We start from the raw sequence: 27,879 nt of genomic DNA, 5'->3' as shown, positions 1-27,879 counted from the left end.
GTGTAAGCGTAGCTGCCTATAAGTCTGTTGTAGTATGCATACCTGCACGTATGTGTGTTATTTATGGGCATGCATGTCTGCATGCTGTGTGCCTCTCTACCTGCATGTTTTATTGAAAAAAGCCGAACCCATTGGTTTTGACAATGCTTGTTTTGATTAGGCAGCGAGTGTATGGCTAGCAGTGCAACAGGAAGTGACTGGCTGTGAAGAGTTCATTTCCAGTGGCTTGCACTAGCAATGGGTTCTCCTCTGGTGCGCTCGCTGTTTCGGCAGCAGAGGTGCCTTCTCCGGTCCTCAGAGGGGCTTCCCACCGGGGGCTCGTAGCCCTGCTGGCCGCACTCGCCCTGATGGCTGCACATACCCCAACCTATCGCACTGAAGGCTGCTCCCCCTAGATAACCACCCCTTCTCCAGATCTTGTCCCAGGTATGTTGGCTTCCCCAGTACTTGTGTACTGGGGGAGGGTGGGGTTGAAGTTCCTTATGGAGGGAGAGGTTAGAGGGGGTTCAGACTAGTATTTTTCAGGAGGTCACGGGGGTTGGTATGAAGGTGTGTTGGTTGCTAATGGGCAGTGGTTTCTTTGGTGCAGCTGAGAGGTCCGGCATAGAGTCCTGGTGTTGCAGGGCAAAGAGCCACTTCAGATTTTCAGGGCGCTGGGTTTTGTTTGTAAGTAGCACAAGCTCTGTTTTCGGGGGGCTCAGCTTCAGAAACGCGTGGTACCCTAGTTTCATGCCCCCCACACGCCATCCCTGCAAAGGGACCGTTAGCACTAGTGGGAATGAGAGAATAGAAGGCTTCGTGTAGAGGAAAAGTCTTACTTCAGGCCTCTCTGGTTACAGCTTTTGTTCTTTTGACCCACTCTTTTCAAATGCTTTAAAACTAAATTTGAGGACTACAATGTAAGATACATTTTTGCTTTGCCTTAAAGCTGCTTGTAGCAGTCCGTTACTTATCTGTGTAGTGGTTTATCTATCAGTCTGTCCACTCTTTGGTCTGATAGTCTATACCTCCATTTGTGTGTGTGTTTGTTGACTGTTTATGTATATGCGGGTGCCTGTGTATGTATTTTTGTTTATGTGCGTGAGTGTACACAGGTTATTAGTTTGCTGCTGTGTGTGCGTGTTGTTTTTCTGTGTCCATGCTGTACATAAACTCTAGACCTCTTGGCTTTATCAGTGTAAGCTTACTTGGTCACTTTCTTTTCCTCAAACCAGAACTAACCCCTGTAGAAATGGCCATGTATGCACCTGGTTTTCAGAGACCTGCTGGTGACATTCCCGCAGGGCTGGCACTTTCTGTTAACCTTCCCAGGCTGATTACAAAGTTCACTTATGCTGTCCATGAGTTCTTTGAACTAAATAAAACAAGCATTTGCAATGCAAAATGTCTCGCATTTGTGAGAGTTTGAGCTATTGGTGTTGCATTATTTAACAATGCCAATAGCTCAAACTTTAATAATTCGAGACCTATTGCATTGCAAATGCTTGTTTTAGTAGAAAGTGCTAACAGAATTTGGTAGCAAAGGATGGTCACCGACTGATGGTTTATTTGCAAATGGGATGATAATTGAAAGTTAGGATTCCCCAATGCTAGGTGTCTGAAATTGCATGGATTATTACACCAGCAGTAGTACATCAAATGTACTGGTCTGGTGTAAGTTGTCAAGAGTCCCATTACGCGAGTATAAATAGGGCCTTGTAGGTCTGGTGCATGGTGAGTTGAGTTATGTGAATTATTACAGTCGCAAAGTGTGTTATTTGGAGGGAGAATATTTTCTTCGGCATGGTGCAGATCTCATTACAGCAGGTGTTATATCAATGGACTTTTATGTTGCCAGTGTGGAAAGCCATTTCAACGCTACAACATGTCAACAAGCCAAGCACTTTACCTTGGACTATATTTTTGTGTATGGCTTGCTCTTTCTTAATGTATTATTAAAATTAACTTACAACAGTCAGTTTGAAATGATTCTTGTGTTGTGCCCTGCATCATAAATTTTGAGTATTCAAGTATATGGAAAATTCATTTTTCTATACGGAGCAACACTGTATGGATGGCACAGTGTTTTGAATAGAGCACAATATTACTACTGTTAACTAACAAACTGCAAACTCAGAGGTGCCAACTGGTTTCTTGTTACCACTGCCATCTGTTTAAAGTGTTAGAATATTCAGGTGTTAGGGACAACTCCTCCCACCACTCTAGCCCAGGATGACTCTTCAGCATATGCAAGGCCCACTTCAGCTCCCTGTGTGCGTGAGTGTCTGGAGTGAATGCACAAACAGCCCCTGTCAGTCTAAAACCAGGTGTTGATTGCAGAGGCACAGGAAGGTTAAACAGGGAAATGCCCACAAAAGTGTGTATATCTTACAGGTGAGTGATTCCGTTGTGGACTGTGAAGGCTGGAATCAATATATAGAGAATCAAAAAAGGGGGTGCCTCCCAGACCAATCAATCAAGTTTTTCTTTAGGAGAAGAAACCAAAGTGTTGTTCTTTCTGTTGTCTTTGATTTGACCTGTTATTTTATTTTTCAGCAAGGGTGTACACTCAGGTATATCACGCTGTTGTGTATTGTTTTTAGTAATTTTCCATACAATAAATCAGTAATCCTCTTTCTTAAATAAAATTCTTTGCTTTTTTTTTTTATAAAAGATTATTTAACCCCTTCGCCGCGGCACGAATTTTGGCGCGGCGCTGGGAGGGTTTGGGGTGTTTTGCGGCGCCGCCATGCTCGTGACGGAACCACTCCGTCATGAGCCACGGGCGCGCTGTGCTCATGACGGAGTGGTTCCGTCACGACTCCGCCCACTTGCATTGATCGCCCGCACAGGCGGGGAATCAGTGCCGCGTGGGCGGAGCGCCGCCAACGGCCGCAGCATGACGGAACCACTCCGTCATGAGCACACGGCGCCCGTGGCTCATGACGGAGTGGTTCCGTCATGAGCAGGGAAGGAGTTAAGAGAACATAAGTATACACTGGGGAGAGGAGTTGGCCTAACGGCTAGGGCGGTCAATCTTGAATCTGGAAAACCGGGTTTTGAGTCTCGCCAATGACGCTGAACATCCTGCGATTCTGGGCAAATTACTTAATCTCCCCATGCCTAACAAAAAGGAGGGTGTCCTCATGTAATGCAACTGGGGCTATGTAAAGCGCTCTGATACGCGATTCGGGTAAAGATCGCGCTATATAAATCTCTATAAAATACACTTATGGACATAATGACAAGGGACAAGACCTGTGCAAAGCAAAAATTACATGACAACACTTCTTAAATACATGTAAAGAATTAATCCAAAAGCATACAACAAAACACATGGAGTTGCAGGTCTAGGGTTCTACATTATATTATCATTGGGACCTTTGCCACTTCAGTCCTCTTGTTTGTAATGCTAGACAGTGCTACATGGCCCTATTGAGGTAGAGGCCAGAGTATGAGTTAATAACAGGATGATATCCTAGATTCTATCTCTCATAGTGCACAGCTCTGTGAGTAGAATGAACCCGTTTATGGTAGCTCTTGGACCCATTTGTCATTGCACCAACACGTTTCGAGCTTCCGGTTGGGCCTGTAGCGTATTTCGGGGAAGGTCCTCTTCAGGGCTTTAAACTTTATCGACACGTTGGGCCAGCTGCTTCATAAATGCCTTATTGGGAGTGTCTGACTGGTTTCTTGTTGCAGACTGTTGTTTTGACGTGGGGTCCTGCATGAAGGTTGGACCTTGGAGTATATTTGGCAGAGACCATCCAACTGTTTTGATCTGGAGTCCTGCTTAAGACAGGGCACTGGCCACCTCCTAGGTGGGTCTGTTCTTGCAAAGGTGATTCTAAACGGCCAGGAGCCGCTTTCTTTATCTACTCGCGTATCCCTTGTCCAGCAGGGCACACCACAGTGAAAGCCACGAGGGACAAGCGTAGGATGTAGGACACTAGACATACAATTCCATGTATTTAGTTGTACGCTTTTGGATCTATTCTTTACATGTATTTAAGAAGTGTTGTCTTGTAATTTTTGCTTTGTACAAGTCTTGTCCCGGATTAATCCGTTGCATGTATTCAAGAAGTGTTGCCATGTAATATCTTGACCCTTGTCAGTATGTCAGAAAGTGTATACTATGTTCTCTTAAAGAATATTTTAATTAAAAAAGCAAACAAAGGATGCTATGATTTAAGAAAGAAGATTACTGATTTATTCTATGGAAAATTACTAAAAACAATATACATCGGAGTGATATGCCTAAGTGTACACCCTTGCTGAAAAATCAAATAACAGGTCAAATCAAATGCAACGGAAGGAACACCACTTTGGTTTCTTCTCCTAAAGAAAAATTTGATTGATGGTCTGGGAGGCACCCCCTTTTTTGATTCACTTTCTAAAAGAGGCATTTCCAAACACACAATTTAAAAACCAACTTTACTGAAAGATGTGATATTAAATTCTGAGTTATTAGAGCACCAAACTCCAAATCTCAAGCTGTTCCCAATTGAAAGTTACACTTGTAAAATGTTACAAGGCATCTCCCATGAAGTCTATAGGAGCGCTAGTCCTTGAAATAGTGAAAAAGACATGTAAAACACCCCCCTACATGTCCTACCTTCCACATACACTTTATCCTGCCCATGGGGGTACTTTGGGCCTACCTTAGGGGTGACTTACATGTAAGAAAAGGGAAGGTTAGGGCCTGGCAAAGGGTTGCACATGTCACGTCGACATGGCTGTTAAAAACTGTGCGGGCAGACACCGCAGTGGCAGGTCTGTGACACATTTGAATGGCTAGTGGTGTGGGTTGCACAATCAGTGCAGCAAACAAGGAACCACCCAAGGTAAGTACCCAGGAACCCCACGGAGGCTGTGTGCAGAGTCAAAACACAGCCGCTTGTCCAACAGGAAAGTCGCGGTTGCAGCTTTGGAGAAGAAGGACCCTTCCAAGTGGACCATGAAGAATACCCAAGGACGACAGAATGGCGGAGAGTCACCTCACCGTGCATACCCCAGGATAACTACACCAGGGAAGCCGGGTGCTTAGGTGCGAAGAGACATCGAAAACTGCTGTCGGAGAAGACTGTGCAAGAGTTCAGTGGAATCCAAGGGTGGTTTCTTGAAGTGAGAAACCTGCAAGCAGAGGGGTCAGAGTCTATGCCACTCAGAGGTAACCAGGAGGCACGAAAGTGCAATGCCCACCAATGTCGGATGGTTCAGAAGAGCTGGCGGAGACTGTCGCTGCAGCTGTGGGGACCAGGCAATCCTGAGGATGACCAGGAGCCATGATGAGCTGTCCCACGTCGAAGTCGAGAACCAGGGGGTCGATGTCCGACGGGAGCAGCAACAAACCTTGGCAGCTGCAACACGTGTGGAAAGCGAAGAAGGAGCAACGTTGGGACCAGCAAGGTCAAAGGGACTCACCACAAGCAGGAGAGCCCGAGCAGGCCCCGACCAAGCAAGGGAGCCTACTGAAGCAGAAGACAACCCTCAGGAGGACCCAAAGGCAAAAGGCACAGGAGTCACAAGAAGACCTCGAGCAGCTTGCCAAAGATGAAGTCCCACGATGCAGAGGATGCTGTACTTGACAGGAAGAGATGCTGGAGGCTGAGGCTTCCTGTAGCCCAAAGATCGCTGGAGTGCAGATCCAACAAACCAACAGCAAGTCGACGCTGTGCACAGGTGGATTGGCCCCAGCAGTTCAGACGAGGGATACGGGTCTCAAAATTGCTGAAAGAACAGGTCAGGCTACGAGGGAGTTGCAGAACCACTACCTGTGTTGCTGAGCCTTTCAAAGTCTGTGGCACGTCAGCAGCAGGAGACTGTGCAGCTTTGTTGCGGTGCCTGCAGATGCAGGTGAGTGGCTCCCTCACTCCAAGGAAGATTACTTCAGGTGTCACTGATGCCCACAGATCCTGGAAGAAGCACAGACAGACAACGAAGAAAACTTGCAGAACAGCGAGAACAGAAGCAGCAGGAGTCTTCCTTGATGCAGTCTCGGTTCCAGGCCAATTCCAAGTGTTCAGACTGTCAAAGAGTGACATGCTTTCAGGCTGGAGTCTTGTCCCATGGCTAATCTGAAGACCCACCCACAGTTAGGCCCTTACATACCCCAGAAAAGGGGTTAGGACGACGCAGTGGTCCCTCCCAGAAAAGGAGCCGGACAGAGGAGAGGATACTCCCATGTCCTTTGCCCTGTTTCGCGCCACAGCAGGAATCAAGGGTTCCTGAAGTGGCTCAAACCAATGTGTGCAAGGAGGGCACCATATGTTATGCTAAGGGAAATTTATAAAGAGCACATACACCAGCAGGACTCTTGGAGTGTAGTTTAAAGCCACCACTAATGTTCCACCTAGCTGTAGGCCAAATGTGCCCTTTAATGCAGTCTGGTGGTGCTGGAAAGTACCCCCACCCCAATACACTAAGTCTTGTCTGGGAGATGGACACACCTCCCTGTGACTAGAAACCTATTACACTACATTCCCCTACTCAAACTCAGCTCAGAAGCAGGAGGGCAGAACAGTGTCTGTGGTCGACAGCAGCATTAGCTTGCTGGCAGACCCTGAAAGGCTGTAACCGGGAATACAGGGGGCTCCTCTAAGGGCTCCCCAGTATATGGGATCATACCTCCAACACTGGAATGAGTGTTGGGGTACGATTCCAACTTGTTTGATAACAAACATGACCAGGTTCTGCACAGCAATTATAAAGTTAGACATCTTGTAATGACTTATGTCCACTATATGTGTTAAAATGCCTGACTGCACTTACAAAGCCTTGAGAATCGACTCCAGGGTTTGTAGGGGTTTCCTGTTCACGCAGGGGCACCCTCACATTTATAACCAAGCACGCTGCACCAAGGACTGAAGGACCTACAATAGGGGTAATTTATACATTTTACGTGCAGTGATATCAGATATAAGGAAATTTATATCTGACACAAGAAGTGCAAGCACCATCTCACAGGCTGCAATGGCAGGCCTGTAGTCAGAGTTAAGTGGACTCCCGTGAGTGGCACAATACATGCTGCAGCCCACGGGAGACCCCTGGTGTACCTATGCACTGGGTACCCTAGTAACATATACCAGGGACTTACAAAGGTACACCAGTAGCCAATTGTGGAGGTACCAAAGTACTTACCAAAGTCATTTTGAGAAATATAGCACATATGATGGGGTCCTGGTGAAACATACAGACACCATGCAAAAATACTGGGGGTAACCATAAAGGAAGATCCTACTCTCCTACAGATAGCCCTTCAGAGTGCCTAGAGTCAGAGCCCTGCTGGGCAAGGCAAAGATTGAAGAGCAAGACTTCATAAAGAGGACAGAAAGCAGATTAATATGTTTTTCTGCACACCGTGTCACAAATCTTTTCCTATGGCCGACGAATACGGTCTTGATGGGACACCTGGCTGCCAGAATGACATGACAGATTGAGGGGAGACAGAGTAGACAGGTTTGGGTGGAGAACCCTCCCCTGCTGCTGGGACAGAAGATCCTTCCCAAGGGGAAACCTGATCGGAGGATCAATGGCCATGCTCAGTAGCTCAAGATACCAGACTCTTCGTGCCCAGTCCAGGGCCACAAGGATGACTTGGGCCCAGTCATTCCTGATAGTGAGAACGCTGGGCAGAAGTGCTATGGGCGGAAAGCCGTACAGGAGGCCTGAGCACTACTTTAGATGAAAAAAGCGCCTTCGAGCGAGAGCCGCCTTGGAAACACCAGCACGCAAAACTGCTGACATTGTGGGTTCTCGGCAGAGGCGAACAGATCTAACCAAGGCTCTCCCTACTGCTGAAAGAGACCCTGCGCCACCTCCAGCAGAAGACACCATTTGTGATCCTCTAGGCACTGACGGCTGAGTTCGTCTGCCCTGGCACTCGGAGAGCTCGCCAGGTGTTGAATCACCAGGAATATGCCCTGCTGTTTCAGCCATGTTAGGAGGCACAGGGCCACTTGACAAAGGGTCCACGACCCCTTTTCCCCTTGCTTGCTGCAGTACCACATGGCAGTGGTGTTGTCCAAGAACACTTGCACTAGCCGTCCCTTGATGGAGAGTAAAAAGGCTTTCAATGCTAGTCAGATTGCTCCAAGCTCCAGCCTGTTGATGTGGAGTCGGGATTCCACCGGATACCAGAGTCCTCTGATCTCCACCTCTCCCAGATTGCTGCTTCATCCCAGGATTGATGCATCTCTTCACTACCCGGAAGATCTGGTTGGGGAAAGGAGAGGGGTCTGTCTCTCACCCAGTTGCGGTTCCTTAGCCACCACTGCAAATCTTTTGCAGTTCCCTCCTAAATCTAAACCATGTTGGAGAGATTCCCCTGATGTTGCACCCACTGGAACTTCAGGTACCACTGCAAAGTGCGCACATGCCATCGGGCATGTGTCACTAGCAGGATGCAGGAGGCCATGAGGCCCTGCAGCCTCGGAGTCAGTCTCACCGAATCCCAGGATAAAGGCGGAAACATGGGTATCATAGCCTAAATATCCCGGAGTCGCCGCCACTCCAGGGGATAAGCCCGAAACTGCACTGTGTCCAGATCAGCTCCGATTAAAGGAAGCGTCTGAGAGGGACTCAGGTGTGACTTCAGCATGTTGATAGTGAACCCCAGCCAGTTCAGGAGGTTCATCGTAGTCTGGAGGTGGGAGAAGACAGCCTCGTGCGAACTCGCCTTCAACAGCTAGTCGTCAAGATATTGGAAAGTCTGGCACCCCTGATCTCACAGATGAGCTGCACCATCACCTTGGTGAACACCTGAGGGGCACTGGTAAGGTCAAAAGGGAGCAAGGTGAACTGAAAATGCTCATGGCCTACAGTAAACCGCAGATAGCGCCGATAGGCACGCAGGACGGGGATGTGAAAATAGGTGTTGTGCAAGTCCAACGCTACAATCCAGTCTTCTGGGACCAGGGCAGACAAGACCTGAGCCATCGCAAGCAAATTTGAATTTCTTCTTCTTGGGGAAGAAATTGATGGCACTGAGATCTAGAACAGGCCGAAGGCCTTTGCCTTTTTAGATACCAGAAAGTAGCAGGAATAGCAATCACAGCCAACGTCTGGCACCTGAACCATCTCTTTGGCTCTCTTAGCCAAGAGAGCCATGACTTCCTCGCGGAAAAGGACAGATGATCCTCTGTCAGCCAGTCGTGAGATGGTGACATGGAGAGAGGGGTAGTCTCGAAGGGGAGGGTGTAGCCCCTTCGGACGAACTGCAAAACCTACCTGTCCAATTTTATGGACTGCCAGTGAGACAGGTGATAGCCAATCCTGCCTTCCAACTGGATGCACATGGTGGTAAATGGGCAGATTAGGAAGGGTTGGAGGCAGCAGCTGCAGGGGGGGCGGTGGACAGACCAAACCACTAGCTACCCAAACCACGAGGTCTGTGGTTACAGTGCCCTCGGCCACACAGAGGCTGGGGAGCATGCGCAGCTCGGTGGCTGGGAGGGTACTGGCGCGCCTGGAAGCCCCTCCCATAGCTGCGAAAGGCAGATTGGAGGTGACGTGGAGCAGCAGAAAGGCCCAAGGAATTGGCCGTAGCCCAAGAGTCAAAGCTCTCAAGAGCTGAATCTGCCTAGTTTCCGAAGAGATAGGTTCCACTGAAGGGCATGTCCATAAGGGAAGCCTGGACATCCACCGAAAAGCCCATCGTCTGCAAGCACACAGTAGATGAAACCGCTCTCCCCAGTGAGTCGGTTGTGTTCAGTCCACATCGTATTATGAACTTTGCTGCATCTCTCATATGGGCAACAACCTGAGTGAGTACAGCCCAGGCCTCCTCCGGGACCTGTGGCAGCACTTGCACAGAGTGTGGGATTAACAGCTCAAAAGGCATGCGGTGTTCACAGATCGCAATGCTGGGCTGGTGGAAGAAAAAATCTGCCACCAAGGGCAACTGAAGGTCAAGGACCTAAGCCGCCCTCCGCACCGCCATGGCATATGAGGCTCCCTCCTCCGTAGTCAATTAGGGGGAGAAAACATACCAGTAACTGAAAAAGTATCCAGTCCACTGGCTTCACCCAGTTCCTCACACCAGTCCTTATTTGGGTCTTTTTCATAGGGCTGGTATTCTACAGGGTCCAGTGACCCCTTCCATTCTTTCCAGAGGCCTAGCTCAGGGGAATAGGGCTTAGGGTCCAGTCTAGGAGGCAAAGCTCCTACCAGCACTGGAGTCAGCAACGTCCATGCAGCTCCGTGTTGGAGTCGGGGATCATAATGGGGATATCGCTGGGAGCATAGGCGTCCGGTGCAGGCGCCGGGAAAGGTCGAGATAGTATGACCGGTGCCGGCCTGATCCAAGAATGGATCCCTGGGGTTCCACTGGAGCTACCAGCATGGAACCAGATGGGACTCCCTCTGACCCAGTGGGGCCAAAAGGGACGCTGGAGGGGGTAGGGCCGCCCAAAGATGAGGCACATAGCCTCATAGAATTTTCAGCTGGGCGGGGTCCCTCCAGCTACCGGAACGTCTGGGGTGGTACGGAGTCGACACAGGCTCCGAAGAAGCAGGCCTTGAATACCAACACTCCCTCGTCACGTCAGCCGACGGAGGAGGAGAAGTCAAAGACCGCTTTAACTTCTTGCTCTTTTTCATGTGTCTCAACTTAACTGAGTGTCCTGATGACGTGGAGTAGGACGATAACCACTTCGGGCTCAGTGACCAGACATGGAACTTTCCTCTCGACTGGGACCTCGATTTGTGTGGAGTCACATGCCGGGCCGCCATAAGCTTTAGGGACCACTCCCTAATAGCTTTTGGATTCATGGAGCGGCAGTCAGAGCATGACTTTGGGTCATGGTCATGCTCCAAGCACCACAGGCAGATAAGATACTGGTCCATCACCGACATCGGACGATGACAGGCTCCACAGGGCTTGAATCCTGTCTTTCTAGATGACATATCTAACATACTAGGAGGAAAACCTCAAACTCTTGACAAAACATAGAAATAAATCCAGTCAAATATTAACAGAGGGATAGCTCTTGTATGGATCAGCGCTGGCTGGTGTAAAAAAAAAAAAAAACTGACGTCAGCGTGCATGGGTAGCGCCTATATAGGTACCATGACGTCACTTCCAGAGCAGATGCTGCCGCCAAGACATGTGGAGTCGATAGACACCACCTACAGGTGCACTGTGGTCCTACTCACTCTGCTTTCGGTCTGACACATGGGGAAATTCAAAGGTAAGAAACCTGCGGCTAGAAGTCTCTATCATATTGTAGGTTTCAAAATGAGTGGCAAATGGTTCCCAAAATGAGAAGATGCAGTCAACTCTCCAGCCCTACCAGCTTGTGTGCGGAATATATGGAATCCAAGACAATTCAATGGGAATATACCAGTGGCTCCTTTTATGCAATAGCAGAATAATAAGCAAGTTATTTAACAAAATTCTACATTTCAGTGATCAATGGGAATTCTTCACAAATTTCAGGTTCACACAAATTTACTGTAGGGCAGAGTCGGGTACAATGGCAGTACCGGAGGTGGGAGAAGGACTGGAGGACTGCATGCTGGATGCAGACCTATAGGTACACAAGAAAAACATTTTTGTGGAAGGACAGGTGAATGGCCATCCAGTATAATTTTTAACGGATACTGGTGAAATCCACTCCATAGCTAGACTGTTGGAGGTTCCCAAACTACCCCTTTCAGGAAAAGAAGTCCAAGTAGTAGGTATCTGGACCAACAACTAATAAGTTGTCAGCTAACGTCCCAGTAAAAATGTGTCCAATCTCAGATAATCATAAGTTCATAATCAGTGAAACAAATCTAGTTAATTTGTTAGGGCATGATTTACTTCTTTAATTACATGATTTAGTGTACAGCAGATGGTGCTGCAATTCAGACAAATGATGAGGACTCTGTTTTTAAAATAAAAACTCACGAGTCATGATAAAATGTTCCTCCAGATTTTTAAACATACTGTGATCAAGGAGGCTTGAGATGTTTCAGGAAAATAAATTGGGTGATTTAGAAATGCAGATCCAGTAAAGATTACAGTGAAACTGAAGGTAATGTATACCCATACTCCTCAGTACAAGCCTACTTGAGAAGCAGAGTAGGCGATCGCACCCTGTCATTGATAAAAAGATTGAGCAGGGAGTTATAACAGTGTTGGGGAGCCTATGTAACTCTCCGATCATGGGATTAAAGAAACCTAGCGGAAAATGGAGGTAGTACAAGTCCTGGGAAAAATAAATTACAATACTGTGACTCCTTGTTGTCCTGTGGTACCAACTCCTACAGTAATAATGATCCAGAATTCCGGTAGATGACTAGTAGTTTACATTCACTGATTTATGTCAAGCATTTTCTCAATTCTTCTTCACGAAGATAGTCAGTATCTCTTTGCATTCAGATTCTGCAATAGAGTTATGGTGTGGTGTAGAATCCCAGAGGGCTATCCGGAAAGTCCTTCAATCTTCTCTCAAATCCTAAAGTCTGGAAAGTCAAACTCAACCCTGGGATTCAGTACTAGTTCAGTACATTGAGGACCTGTTGGTCACAGCTAAAACTATACTGGGCTATAGACTTTACACAATTGCATTCCTGAACTACTTAGCTGAAAATGGGCATAAACTATCCCCTGCTAAATTGAAGTACTGTCAGGAAGAAGTGGTTTATTTAGGACTTCAGATTGAGAATGGAGTGAGGAAGGTGTCCAAAGAACTCATTTCTGTGATTCTGAAAATGACCCCCACAAATAATACTGAGAAAAGTGATGATGGGAAAGTTGGCTACTGTCAAGGGATTCCAAACGTTTCCCTGATTGCAAAATCTTTACAAAGGCTAACACACAGTGATATGAGCTATCAGTGCCAATGAATAATTGCAGATATTCCTGGGGCTCAAACATAGCTTGTATAGTGCCCCTGTTCTAGGAACACCAAATTACACAACATATTTTTATTTAACATTCCATGAGAAAGAAGGGTGTGCATTTTCAGTTCTTAAACCGAATAATGGGTGTTTGGGAGGGCTGGGAGTGGCCAGGTGCTTTTCTTACAGCTGCATTAGATGCAGTGCTCACTTCGCTTACAGGAAACATGTGAATTGTTGCTGCCAATTCTCTTGCAATTTCTTATAGTGAGACAACTGTGATGGGACAGATACTAATTGTGCTGGTTTCTCATTTAGTTGAGGCATTGCTAACTCATACTCAAACTCATCTTCCTAGAAGCAGTTGATTCACCAAATATGAGTAAATTATACTTGCAGCAGAAATGTTTTCGATCAAATGCTGCAATTTTTTAAATCTTGCAACAATTATGCCATTGTCTAGAGAAGAAGCTTATTATTAAACAGAGAAAACGGACCATGATTGTAGTGATATGACTGAATTATGTTGACATGATTTTAGTTGTTGGCGTTCTTGTCTGAGAGACCATTATGGAGTTCTTTGAGGAGCATATGCAGTCTGTACAATAGCATAGATTGTAGAAGCATCCTACTTGTGTAATGTAACTTCAGCACAAGGGTTCGAATTGATTATAACTATAAGAGCTTGCTACAAAGCCAATGGGTTGAATGTTACAATCTATACTGATGCCCGGTATGGTTTTGCCGTGGTCCAGGACTTTGGCCAATTGTGGTCAGAAAGGGCTTCTTGACATTCTCTGGTACCCAAGAGGAAGTGGTTCACAAATGCTGGATTTTTAACAAGCCCTACAGATTCCCAAGGAAGTCACAATTGTAAAATGTGCTGCCCACAAGAGTGGAGATGGCATCTATCAGCAGCAAATAACTTTGCAGACTAAGTTCCAAAATATTGCGGTCTTGCATCTGGTGCACTGGAAATAAATGGAATGGAATGTGAGACAAAAAAGTTTATAGATTTGTATCTATGTTAATTAAGTCACTTGCAGAATTGAGAGAGTTACAAAACGAGGTACCAGATGATGAATAGGATGGTAACAAGCAAATCATTCAAAAGGTGTAAATGAGTTGTAGTTGTATTCAGATGGGGCGCTTGTTTGAACTGATTGCACATTGCTGAACATGGCAAGATATCTTCACAGACCCACACATGTTGAGAGAGATGCATTAGTTACAACATTTAAGAATTATTGGTTTAATCCTCATTTTAGAACAATTGCAGAGAATTTATGACAAAGATGTAAACTTGCCAACAGTTAAATATAGGTAAGAATACAAACCTCACTATGAGTCGCATATATAAGTCAGAGGGACCTTTTACAAAATTACAGACAGACTTTACACAAATGCTCTGTAACAATCTAGAGTATTTGTTTTGCAATTGTCTGCTTGTTCAGCAAGTTGGTAGAAGTCTACCCAGAAAGTGTGATGCCTTCACAGTAGCTCAGCTCTTATTGAGGGGCCTGATGATTCGCCATTCCCTTTAGACTCATAAAAGAGTATAACACTTTAAAAAAACAAAGATTAATGATTGTTTGAATGACACTTAAGGTGCGCAGAAATACCATTCTGGATATCACCCAGAGGCAACAGGAACTGTGGAGAGAACAAATGGTACTCTGAAAGCAAATCTAGCAAAAGTGTGCCCAGATGCTCTTCCACTAGAGTTGTTAAACACAAGGAGCACACCCAGTAAAGCTACAGGATTGTCTCCTCACAAAGTTCTCATAGGCAGAGTTATGAGAATTCTTGGCATTTCATCAGCTGCACTTGTAAATATTGCTGGTGATCGGGCTCTGGATTACTGTAGAGGCTGATCGATAACACTATCTCTCACCAAGTGAATTTGGCATCACTTTCACTAAGTGAAGAACCCTAGCATGACCTAGAGCCTACAGATAGGGCTGTGGTGAAGCAGCATGATCGTAAGTCCCGTCTGGAGCCCAGATGCAAGGGGCCCTACTACGTAATTCTGGTAACTAACACTGCTGTAAAATGTGAAGGATTGCCACAGTGAAGAAGGGAAGTAAATGCAGAGAGTGATGACTGTAGATGACCAAGTGCTGACACTAACCACTTATTCACAGACTCATGCTTGAGTTCTCTATGTGATCCAGAACGGGGTAAACAGAGAGTACAAAGAGAACAACAAGAAAATCAAGTCTAAAAAACTCAAACCCCCAACACCTCAAGAACAGTTCAAGGTGTGCCAGTTGCAAGTTGTATAAATCATGAGAAAGGTAAAAATGAAAATGAAACAAATATCACTGAAGATAAAGACTGACGATAAAACCTTCAATCGCACTGATTGGTCCGAAGGTGTGAGAGAAGGAAGAAGAGAGTTGAAAACAGTAATAGATCTGAGTGATGAAGATCCTTGGAGTTCAGAGATCAGAAGATCAGCAAGAGTAAGAGTGCCAAACAAGAAGTAAACAGCACTTGAATGGCCATATAGGAGTAAGATCGCATTAGAAGAGAGAGCCATTGATCTGACAGGCTATCGATTGATGCTGAATTCCCATCATACGACACTCCACATGCGCATATATGCTCCTCAACACCCGCTCGCCAAACACACAGAGATCTAGGACCTGCTGCACGCCAATAACCCAACCTACATTTACTCAAACAAACCTGGCTGAGCCCTGCATCAGCACCTGGAATTGCCACAACCACCCCCGACTCGAAGCATGACATCTGCATGATTATGGGCAGAGGAGAAACAGGGGCCCTCTCCGCAGCGCTTGACACAGTCTCCCACCCCATCCAATGCCTACACAACATCAGAATCAAAGGACACACACTCTGATGATTCTGTATCTTTCTGACTGGAAAGACCCTGTCAATAAGCCCGGCACCGTACACTTCAGACGCCTGCGAGCTCATTTACGGAGTTCTGTAAGAACCCTACCTGAGCCTGACCCCCTTCAAAACATACATGATCCCTCTAGCTAGCATTATCTGCTCTCACCACATCAACATCCTCGCATATATCGACGACAGGCAACTGATGGAGCATTAGGTGAGGTGTCTCTGCTACTAACTGTCTCTTGATTCTTTACTGATTCTCTCCTTATTTTCTGATTCTTATATCCATACATATATATTTCTAAATATATATATTTGCCTTGATTGGGTTTCAATCATACTATTGATATGTTAGAGTCTGCTATGTTAGGTGCATTTGGCTTACTGTGTGATGCTATTTACTAATAAATACATCCCAGATATACCAATTCGTCTTTTCCTTGTAGCAGGAGGTGTGGACTCTTCTTGGCCAAGTATTCTGTTGTAGAAGGATGGGTGAATTCCCTTCTAGCAGGTAATTGTGTTATAGGAATTTGGCGCTACTCCTCACAAGTGATGCGCAAATTATTGTTTTCTTGCATTGCCTTTGGGGGAGTGTTGAAAGTTTGCCCACCTTAGGAAGTGCTGTGTACATGTTATATTCCATAAGTTTGGAACTGATATTGTCGCCCTGGGAAAGTGACGGTACATTCCTTGGTCCAGGGGAGATCTAAAGTTTGTCATTACAGCAACTCCTTCTCTCCCTCACAGACAAGACACCCACTACCTGGATCAAGTTCATTACCAGCATGACTGAAATCGCCCACTGGGTGAAGGGCAAATGTCTAAAGCTGAACACCGACAAGACCAAAATGGTCATCTTTGGGAAGAGTACATCACTGTGGGACTCCACCTGGTGGCCAACAGAACTAGGACCAATGCCCGCCACTCACGCCAAGAATCACTGGATCATCATAGACTACAAACTCAAAATGACCTCCCAAGTCAATGCTGTCAACACCTAGTGCTTCCACACCTGAAGATGCTAAGGAAGATTTTCAAATGGCTCTCAATCAGCACCTGGAAAAGGTCATACATGCCCTTGGTCACAAGCAACTTAGACTTTGGCAATACCCTCTGTGCCAGGATCAACAAAAGACTCACCAGAAGGCTGAAGAACATTCAGAACTCGGCAGTCACAATCACTCTAAACCTCAAACGCCACACTCGCATCACACCTGAAAGAGCTTCACTGGCTTTCCATTCACAAACCAGCAGAATTCAAACTCCTCACCCATACTTTCAAGGCACTACATAGCACTGACCCCGCATACCTCAACAGTTGCATCTGCTTTCACAAACCTTTCAGAAACCTCTGCTCGTCCGGACTCCTACTTTCTACAAATCACACACATTCGGAAACCAGATCAGGTGGTCGAGCCTTCTCCTACTTCGAGTGGAACAACCTGCCACTACACATAAGAACCTCCCCCTCACTTCTTGATTTTTGCTAGACGCATAAGACCTGGCTTTTGGAGTAGTCCCACTACGCCCTAGACGTAGACACACCTACTCAACATCAGGATAGCCATGCAGTTGGATATTGTACTCTACATAACATAACAGAATTAATCAAGCGAAGAGAGGTTATTTGTATGATGTGTGAGAAACAGGATGACTGGGAAACCTCAGAATTTACTGGAATGAGTAAGTTTAATTATACTTATAAAGTAGATAGACATTACATGCTGGGTTGTGGTCCCATATTTAGAGGAATGTATGATGGCTGAGGCAAAACCGAATATTTTTACATTCCAAGTAACTGGGCTGGCTCTTGCTACCTGGCTTTAGTCTTTCTGCGAGCGTATTATGTGAGTGAAGTGAATGGGTTGAGTGAAACAAGGGAAATGTGGTTATGGTAAAGTGTTAATGGATACATTTGGTGTGTTGATCCCTCCTCCTGGTGTAGCTTTGAATGATGTGAAAATTGGAAAGTTTGTCTAATTTTGTAGATCGACTGACTGCCAACGCTGCAGGTGCATTAACTAAAATTAATGAAGATATGATTGCCACCCGTGCAATGGAAATACAGAATCCGCCTGCACAGGATAGTTTGCTCATGAAAGAAGGTGGTGTGTGCCGTGCCTAGAAGGTTCAACTGTATTGTATGTCTGTGCCTGATAATAGCATGCTTATTATACATTATATTAACAGGATAAATATTTTGCATGAAGCTACAATTCTGGAAGATTTAGGTGTTTGGGAAGCAATTGGTTCATGGTTTAACAAGATTGAAAACGGAATAAAGACTTGGTTCTGTGGGTGGAACTATAATTAGACAAATACTAATCCTAAAAATCTTAATTCTTCTTCGTATAATTGGTCTAGTTCTTTAATTTAAACTTAAAACTTTGATTCAAGCTTTCTGAAGTTGTTTGGTTATAGAAATTTAAAACGTGGGTGTGAAGAGAAAATGGAAAAAAGGAAGAGAAAGAGTTAAGAAATTGAGATGGATAACATCAAAACCAAGATGTTTGATGAGCTAAAGATCTTGGAAGAAATTAAGAAGAAACAAAAATGCACAAATGATTTCTTGTAGAGCACTGTAGAGTTTAGTGATGATTTCTCTTAACTTGTGATATATTGGTGCTGATTTGATTTGACTAGCTAATCTTTTTGTATTCTCTAATGATTTTTAAATACACCTTCATGGTTTGGACTTTGAATCTTGACCCGAGTGGGTTTTCTTGGGTAGAGTTTCCTTTATTTGCCTAGGACCCTTTTTCTTTGGGACTCACGTGGACCAATCAGTCCTATCAGCTCTTTGTTCGTAGAAAGCACTGACATACTTTGGTAGTAGAGGATGGTTTGACCCAAACGATTCATTGGCAAATGGGATGCAAATTTGAATTGAAATTCCAGCTCTGAAATTCTCAAGCTAGAATTCCCTAATGTCAGGTTTCAGAAATTGCGTGGATTAATACCAGTACACCAGCAGTGGTATATCATATGGTGAGGAGCTAGTATCACATGGTGGCAGGGAAAATTAGCTGGAAACCACTGCAAAACTCATGTTTAGAAGCTTTGAACAGCCGATGTCCATCACGAGGTCTAAACACATCCCAGAACATCTGCACCAGCCTTAGCAAGATTTTTTTTGTTTGAGAGGAGGGAGTTTGTTTTTAAGTTGCTGGTCTGACTCACACCTTTGTGACCTAAGCTAACCGCTATCCGACAGGACAAGTTTGAACTGACAATCATGTCTCCCCTGTCCTCCCACCTGCCCCCCTCAATCTCCTGTTCTTAGAGCTTACTCTTGCCACTTGTTCATGTCCCTTTGGCCTGATGCACTATGTCCTTTGCAGTCGCAAAGCTGGCAATTCGCAAAACTAATGTTTCGCAACCACAAAGCAATGTGCTGCAATGTACTAAAGACACATTCCAAGTCTGAAAAGTTTTTCCGACTTGCTGAGAGCTTTTTGCGATTCCATACCAACTTGCAAAGGAAAGGGGACTTGCAATGGGCATCCTTATTTAGTTAGCGAGTCTGTTCAATACATTAATTGCTTAGAAATGCAATTCTATGATATTAAGAGATTTGCTAAGTCTAACTGTCCTTTTGTGAGAGCCTTCACTTTGTGACTGGTGGGTGCCAATATTGAGGATAATTGCAAGGGCAAGGGGGCTGTTAATGCATTTTTCCCCAATGCCATTCCCTGAATGCTACCTTTTATTTTTTAAACCTTTTATGGGTTTTTTGCCATTCAGGGAATGCAGGGATGGAGGTATTCTGTACCCCACAGTACTTGATGCCTGCATTTGCAGAGGTTGCCAAAAGGGTTCCTGCCTCATACATATGAATGAGACACAGGTTCATAAAACCTTCCGTAAGTTGCTATTTTGCGCTGAGACTGATCAGTATATCAGTTGCAGCGCAAACTGAATGAAGGTCAGGATGCAAGCTAGAGGGTATGCAAAAAACACATTCTGGATTGCAACCTGACATTACTTCTTTTTTCATTTCCCACTCACCACTTTAATGCAGCGCAAGGGCCACCAACTCCACATAATATGACAGGAGTTTAGTTACAGAATTAGACTTGATAGTTTTAACTGAAACTTGGGAGCAGTGAATTGACACCTTACTGTGACAAGACCATTTTAATTACCTTTTTTGTTATTCAAATAGTTTGACTAGTGGACACGGTTTTATATTAACTGTATGAGAAACTAGGTGATGTCATTGTAACAGAGCAGATTAATTTATGCACATATAAGGTATATGGCATTCTTTCACAACTTTGAAAATCTTTAAGGTACAGCTATGACAAATTTCAAAGATGTATGAATGAGTGAAATACAAGTGAGCTTGTCTCAAATTTAGAAAATGTAAGTATATCCTGAAAATACCACTGCATGGGGTTGGTGAGTGAGGGTTGATTCTTATGTCTTTAGTATATCAAGCAGCCTTTGTCACAAAGCTATTTAGAGGAATTGATAAAAATATGAGTCAGGGTGGAGGTGTGTGTCAATAATTACAAGTAAAAACTCACATTGCCAGTCGGCTCCTCTTTTTCTTTTTTTGGGGCAGGTTTGTCACCAAGTTGGGTCAGCTTCTTCCTGTAAAATGCAGGACACTGATTCTGAAAACATCCTGATCACACAGTGCAACAAACAAAATACTACAGATGTTGTGAGGGAGAACAGCGATGAGAATAGGGTAGGAAACTTAGATGATCATGAAGTTATTAGACAATAGATGAAAGGAGGCAGAAGTGAATGAGAAACATGGCTATGGCTAAGGTGTGACGAGAACAGAGAAACGGTAATGCAGGACAAGCAACAGTTAGGCAAATAAATGGTTGCAAAAGACGAGATGTATGCATGAATGTTTGAGAAATGCTAATGGAGGAAGGAGAGAGGGTATTGGTGGTGACAAAAATAGGAAAGAAAATGAAGGAGGCTAGGGGGAGACTGGGGTTGATGGCGGAGTATGTGGTGCTGTAAGCATGAGGTTATGAGCAGTTGATTTTAAGAGTGACTACAAGTATCTGCCATGGTGTTGTGATTCTGGGGCTTTGAGTCTTCAATACGGGACAGTGTGGGCAAGGTTGCGAATATGAGGCTGTGAGTGTGAGGTATAAGAAAGCTTTTGTGACTAACGTTCTCGGGTTGAGAGAGCGGTGCATGAGTATGTATGCTCCGGGCTGTCAGTCTGTGATGGGGATAGGAGGTTGAATGAAAAATTGATCTTTACCTTCTTGCCAACATTGCATTCATTTCTTGCATTAGGCCCCCGCCCCCACCTGCACTGCTGGTTCGACTGCCATCAGCTTTGGCAGCTGTGACAGGACTGATCAATGCTGAGGCATTCTCTTCTTGCTATAGTGAGAGTAGGAGGAATAGAAAAAAAAAAAATCAGGGGTCAGTTACAGTGGAACGATACATCACACTTTTAGATAACCGAAGCTACAAAGAAGATGTACAAATCATATTCAAACAAGTTGACTCGTCTAAACAATACATTCAACAGACCTATCCTCAGCAACCAAATACACTGACACCACACCACTAGGATTTAAGTTAATGAGAAATTCCAGAAACATACAGAAAGGCCATCCACTATGAGGCTGTACACAATGCATAAGCCTGCAATATAACTGATTGTAACTTAACATTAACAAACAAGATACATGCCTTCGGTAATGTCTTATCTGGTAGAGACTCTAGGAAGCCGCAGATTCCTTACCTTAGAATATTCCTCAGGTGTCAGTATGGATCTGGAAAGTTTCAAACAGTACACCTGAGTGCCGGTAGGTGGAGCCTTTCAGCTGTGTGTGAACTGCGCCAGAGGTGACGTGCAAGGTGCTTATTTAGGCGCCACCCCAGCGCTGTAATGTCAGTTTCATTTCACGACTTTAAATCCCAGAAGCAGCCATGAAGAATGCTGACACACTGGTGTCTATTGCTAAGGCCCTAAGAAGGGTCATGCTACGAAATCAGTTTCCCGAGCGAGGCAGATGGAAGGGTCAATAAGGAATTTGCAGTTAGTCTCTACCAGATAAGGCATTATCTAAAGTAAATAACTTGTTCATCTGATGGAGACTTCTAGACGTAGAGTCCTTCCCTTAGATAGCCAAGAAATACCTCCCTGGAGGTGAGACTGCGAAACAGATAACTCAAGAAGTCTTGCAGGACTGAACAGGCAAAGTGCCTGCCACGAGGGACCAGATCATCCTAGCAGTACTATTTGGAGAATGTGTGCAAGGACGCCCACATTGCAGCCTGACAGATGTCCAGGACAAGAACTCCACATGCTAACGCAGTGGTAACAGCCTTGGCTCTGGTAGAATTAGCATGTCAGCCCTCAGAGGGTTGCTTTTTGGCCAATGCGTAGCAGATCTCTAAGCAGAGAACTATCCATCATGAGATGGTCCTTTTCTGCACAGCCTTCCCTTCCTTAGCCCAGACATACCTTACAAAGAGTTGATCATCCACCCAGAACTCTCTTATGCTATCTAGGGAGAACAAGAATGCCATTCCATTCCAACAATGCACTATTTGGGTCCAGGCGATGGAGTCTCTTCTATTCTTTAGAAGGGTGAAGGGGAGCAAAGAATGTAGGCAAGGTGATGTTCTGACCTACATGAAAAGGTGTAACAAACTTCTGAAGAGAGGAAGCATGGGTCCTGAAAAACAACTCACCTGGGTAAAAGGTGGTATATGGAGGGTGTACAGATAGTACCTACAGTTCGCAGACACTCCTAACCGATGTTATGGCTACTAGAAAAGCTGTATTGATGGTAATCAGGTGAAGTGGGCCGTTGTACTGAAAGGCTACCACATAAGAAAAGTCAAGACCAGGTCGGGATCCCATTGGGGCATGATGAATGGCCTGGGAGTAAACGTGTTGGAGACCTTAGAGGAATCTAGTCACAACAGGTGACTTGAACAAAGATTGTTAGCCTGGCTACTGCAAAAATGCCAAAACGGCAGAAAGTAACCTTTAACAGTGCCCAGAGCAGAGCACTGCTGCGCCAGAGAAAGAACAAACAATAAAAACCTGGGATAAAGGCGCAGAAAGAGGATTAATATCCTTGTGTGCACACCATGCCACAAACTTGTGTGAAGCCCACATCTGATTGTGACCTTTGCTGCATCTCAGCAATCAGCAGTAACTTGGAAGAGTATGGCTCAAGGCTCATACAAGACCGTAGGCAGTACTTGCACAACCGAAACCCACAGAGTGTGGGGCTGTCAGCCCAAAAGGCATGCAGTGTTCACGGACTGCAGTGTTAGGCTGGCAAAGGAGAGAATCCTCTTACCAAAGCACCTCTAACAAGATGTATGTCTTGACTGCCACTATGGGCAACTAAAGGTCCAAGACTTGAGCTACCCTCAACACCACCACTGCAAATGAGGCACCCTCTTCCACAGCCACAGTAGGAGGAGAGATCAAGCCAGAGTTTGGTGAGATGTCCAAGCCACTCCAACCACCAGTTCCTTGTACCAGGTTTCCTCTGGTTCATCAAGGGAAAGGCGCTAACCATTAGGGTCCTCGGGCCCTTCCCAATTGTCATCCTCTCCAGGTCGGTGAAAGTAAAAAGGTATTGGCTCCGGTTCGGAAAACATAGTAATGGTCGGCGCTGGAGTCAGCGTCAGACGACGCCGATACGACTCCGTGTCGGAGTCAGGTATGATATGACAATGGGGCCTGCACCACCATGAGGGTGTCAGCGGTGCCAGGAGCAATGGCACTGGAGCGGGCATCGATGAAGGTCGCGGTCTCGCAAGCGGCGCCGCTCCAGATCCAAGGGGCCTGGCGCTGGGGTCAGGCTGCCCAAATATGCGGTGCTTGGCCCCTTAAAACTCCTTGAGCGGGCAGTGGTCACTCCGGTTCCGGGAAAATCTCAAAGGCACAGAGCAGACCCTGGTACAGGCTTCACCACGGAGTGAGGCCTACAGTGCAGAATCTCCCTCATCTGGTCTGAAGACTAGAACTGGCGCGGGGAAGTAGACTTCTTTGACTTCATCTTCTTTTGGATTTACATGAGGACTTTGATTGTGATGATGATCATCGCAAGTGGCTCCGCAAGTGATCCCGGACATTCTTTGCTACCAGGATCAAACATGCCACAGGGTCGTCCAGCCTCTAGTGGCGAGGAGCTTCAGGGACCGTTCACTCAGTGCCTTCTGATTTACTGCGTGGCAGACCTAGCAGGTCTTGGAGTCGTGGACCCTCTCCAAGCACCATAAACAAACAAAATGAGGGTCTGTCACAGACATCTGCCTGTGACTGGTCCCACATGGTTGAAAGCATGTTGTTCTTTTCAGGGGATAACCCTAATACACTAGAAAATGAAAATCTCATAAAATCTTTGAGAAAGAATCATTGAAAAAGTCAGGCAAAACATGACTTTGGGTAGCGATCTCTGGATCTGCTCAGACTGGCACGGAACTGATGTCAGAACGCTGGGCTGGTGCTTATATAGGAATCATGCTTGTCACTTCCACACAGACGATGCCGAAGCAGAGCTCAATGATGCAATCTACCAGCACGCAGGGGTACTGCTCGGCCTTTTTTCTGTATCCTGTCTGACTCTTGGGGAATATTCTAAGGTAAGGGATCTATGGCTAGAAGTCTCTCATCTATCAAGAGGGACAAACAGCAGGAAATATTAGCCGCAAAACAATTTGCAACACAATAATTGGGTTCACTTTTAACTCTAGGGTGAACCAAGACCACCTTACACTCCACAGGTAACATAACTGTTTGGCCATATTTAGCCTGTTTTTTCAGTAATTAAGTATCCATTATTTTATTCTAACTCTTCCCAACCCCTTTAATTTACAAACTCACCTTCACGACTTTCCTTAGTTTTGCTCCTGCAAGGGCTGCAGCAAGGCCTCCGCCACTCACACTCTCCCCAGATCCCTGCACAACTGGAAGAGGGGGAGCAGGAGGAGGAAATCCACTGGCTGCTGGTGGTGGCCCCCCCGGGGGAGGCGGAGGGCCTGCAGGCGGAACAGGAGGACCCCCAGAAAGAGGTGGTGGACCAGGTGGTGGTGGAGGCCCGGGTGCAGGAGGAGGGCCTGGTGGCAGTGGAGGGCCACCAGATGCTGGAACTACTGAAGTACCTAAAAAGGAGATTGAGGAGGATTACAGTGGGAAGCAAAGCCAAAAGCAAAACAAGAACAGCAGCATCATGTTCTCAGAATCTGTCAAATCAAAAGAGTAACACAGGAGAATGAAGAAATAACACCCTTGAACTTTTCAGGCAACATGCTATAGGAGAAAAGGACATCTTGCCAACAAGAGTTTAACTGTTAGAATATGTAGCATCAGGGAAAGATATCCCATGATGAGGGTACATTTTGACATTGTTATATCCTTGTCCATCAACTGGACATCGTGCCAAACCACCCCTTCTATTCAGAAAACAAAAAAAACTGTCTTAGTGGTTGAGAGTGGCAGTAGCCTGAGGAAGACAACTTCAAGAGCAACTACAACAATGCAATCAAAATAAAGTACCTTGATTACAACAGTAAGCACTTCAAGGTCTATAGCAAGACCCACAAATGCAAGAAGCTAGCTATGCTATGAAGTTCTCACATCCAAAGGCGGTCCAAGTGAGGGAACGTCATATCCAGTTATTCCAAACACTCCCCTGTAGTGGTGCTCTCCTGGTACAGTCACCCTGCCACCAAGGGTGAACTGTCCGTTCTGGAGCAGAGTTCCAGCGCAGTAAACTTTTAATGAAAAAGTACTGAAGCACACAACTGTGTCCTGAAAATTCGGATATACAAAAAGTCCAACGACATTTCAGCAGTAGAAGTGAACCCAGATTTTTTATTCTTCACGTTTTTCTCCAAATCTTCGTATTATGTTATAACCTATCAAAAGAAAGTCAGATGGCTTGTGTTATGTCTACAAGACCCTTTTCAAGGCTGCAAACGGTATATATAAAAAGGCTCATATTACTGTGAGTTTGGATTACAACTAGAAAGAACTAAGATATCTTCTATAGAGGAATAATAAAGTCAAAAGGCCAAAGAAATATGGCTCACTCATGAGACACGACCAAGAAAAAACATGTATGTGAAATAGAAGTCACATAGAAGTCCTCTCAAAAGCCTATCCAAAAGAAAAAGCATGCAACAAGATACTGACACTGTGTACCCGATGTGAGGATTGTATCAAGGTGTCATTGTAAACCAACTTCCCATGGTGCCTCTGATATTTCTCCAAGAGACTTGTGAAATAAACCCAAAAGACAGAGTGCCACATGTGACAATAAAAAGTTAATCAAAAGTTTGTCAAAAGGGAAAGCAACCGGAATGGATGGTATTCCATCTGAATTCTATGTCACCTTTATTGATCAAATCAAAACTATTTTTACAGACCTCATTATACATATTTTTAAGGGTGGCCAACCTCCAAGTTTCTGGTCTAGGGCGAAAATACTTATTTTTCCTAAAAAGAACAAGCCCCCTGAACAGTTGGGCTCTTATCGATCTATCACTCCTATTAACGCTGACTCAAAGATCTACTCAAAAATCCTGGCTAACAGAATTGCACCTATCATCTATGAAGTAATTGCCAAATACCAACATGGTTTTGTGCCAGGGAGAACCACTATAAATCATATCAAAAGAGTAATCACGTTATTTGACAGTATGGATGTTGCAGGAGACCCTATGGCACTGGTTTTACTAGATGCGGAGAAGGCCTTTGATAGGGTCTCCTGGCAATATCTGTGGGCTGCCATGTCCAGGGTCAGAATTAAGGATGGGTATATACAGACAGTACAAAAAATGTATATTAAACCAATAGCGGCAGTAATGGTGAATGGTATTTTATCCAAGGAATTTACAATATCCCGCGGAACGCGGCAGGGCTGCCCATGTTCACCACTGTTATTTGCGATTTACATCGATCCCTTCATCCGTAGACTTGAAGGCAACACTGAAATAAAACGTATATGGTCACAGGACTATCCCACCAAATCCCTGGCTTATGCGGACGATATAGCCGTAGTAACCGCCGATCCTAATACGGCCATGACAGCCATTGAAAACGAGGCCAAGAACTTCGGACACGTTTCGGATATGCTCTGAACCAAGGGAAAACTCAGATAGTTTTGAATAATAAAGCTAATATGAATGACGCACGTGTAGCAGAAAAGGCTACATATTTAGGGGTTTGCATTTCATCCAAACTTGATAATATGGTTAAATTAAATCTAAAGCCAATGATGTATATAATGCAGAAAGATCTTCAACGCCTAGACCATCTCCATCTGTCTATTATTGGCAGAGTCAATGTTGTGAAGATGGTGTTTTTATATCTATTCAGAGCGATATGCCTAGAATTTTCAACTCAATGGTTAAAATCGATAGAGCGCATGTTTTCTAGTTTCATTTGGGCTTATTCGCAACCTCGGCGGGCCTATAAATTCCTCACCCTTTCAAAGGATAGGGGAGGGCTAGCACTCCCAAATTTAAAAGCATATTACTGTGCCTCCGTTTTATTGTATAGCAGCGAGTTAATACAAAATTTGGGGGAGGAGGCACCAGAGGACATCTATTTTCCAACTGGTTCTTGGCAGCAAGAGTAGAGGATATCTCTGGCGTCATCTGCATGACAGTTACCATAAAAAATTTTGATGGAAAGAGGCAGAAATTGTTCAGATAGGTTCTCTTCTCTCCTCCACAGGGATACAATCCTTTGAAGAAATAAAAAAAGGTTTTAAGTTGGACTGGCGGGACTTTTTAAAATACCTCCAAATTAGAGATTTTTTGTCACGAAAGGTGGGGGGAAGGGCACAATTCAAGAAAGTCGTAACTGTGGAGAAACTAATTCACGTTAAAATAAGTACAATTGGTGAAATATACTCTCTTATGAATGCGGCATTTTCTGATGATATGGAGAAAATATCACAGAAGTGGCAGGAAAAAGTAGATATGTCCAATGATGAATTTAGTTAGGTTACTTGATGTCACAATCTATCCTCATGTCTACGAAACTACAAGCACAATTTTTTAAAACATTTTTTTAATATTATACGCCAGATAAAATCGCTAAGTGGGGGAGTGGTAAGGGGACATTCTGTCCAAGATGTATGCTATTTAATGCTGACGGCATACATATTTTCTCCTCATGTGGCGAACTAACAGCATTAAAGAATGAGACAGGGAAATTCCTGACCGAAGTACTCCAAACGGAAATAG

General features: G+C 45.0%; 1 protein-coding gene across 1 annotated transcript in view; it reads right to left on the bottom strand.

Annotated features, from left to right (window-relative positions):
- VASP (vasodilator stimulated phosphoprotein) overlaps positions 1-27,879 on the bottom strand; it is a 1,088,669-nt gene that overhangs the window by 613,848 nt on the left and 446,942 nt on the right. Inside the window, exons 6-8 of the mRNA XM_085625566.1 lie at positions 24,509-24,786; positions 20,906-21,030; positions 20,202-20,268 (exon numbers count right to left, since the gene is read on the bottom strand). Coding sequence (XP_085481692.1) covers positions 20,202-20,268; positions 20,906-21,030; positions 24,509-24,786 — 470 coding nt within the window. The remainder of the gene's footprint in view (positions 1-20,201; positions 20,269-20,905; positions 21,031-24,508; positions 24,787-27,879) is intronic.

Source organism: Triturus cristatus, chromosome 9, assembly GCF_964204655.1.
Source record: "Triturus cristatus chromosome 9, aTriCri1.1, whole genome shotgun sequence".
NCBI lineage: Eukaryota > Metazoa > Chordata > Amphibia > Caudata > Salamandridae > Triturus > Triturus cristatus.
This window is presented reverse-complemented; position numbering and strand designations above follow the sequence as displayed.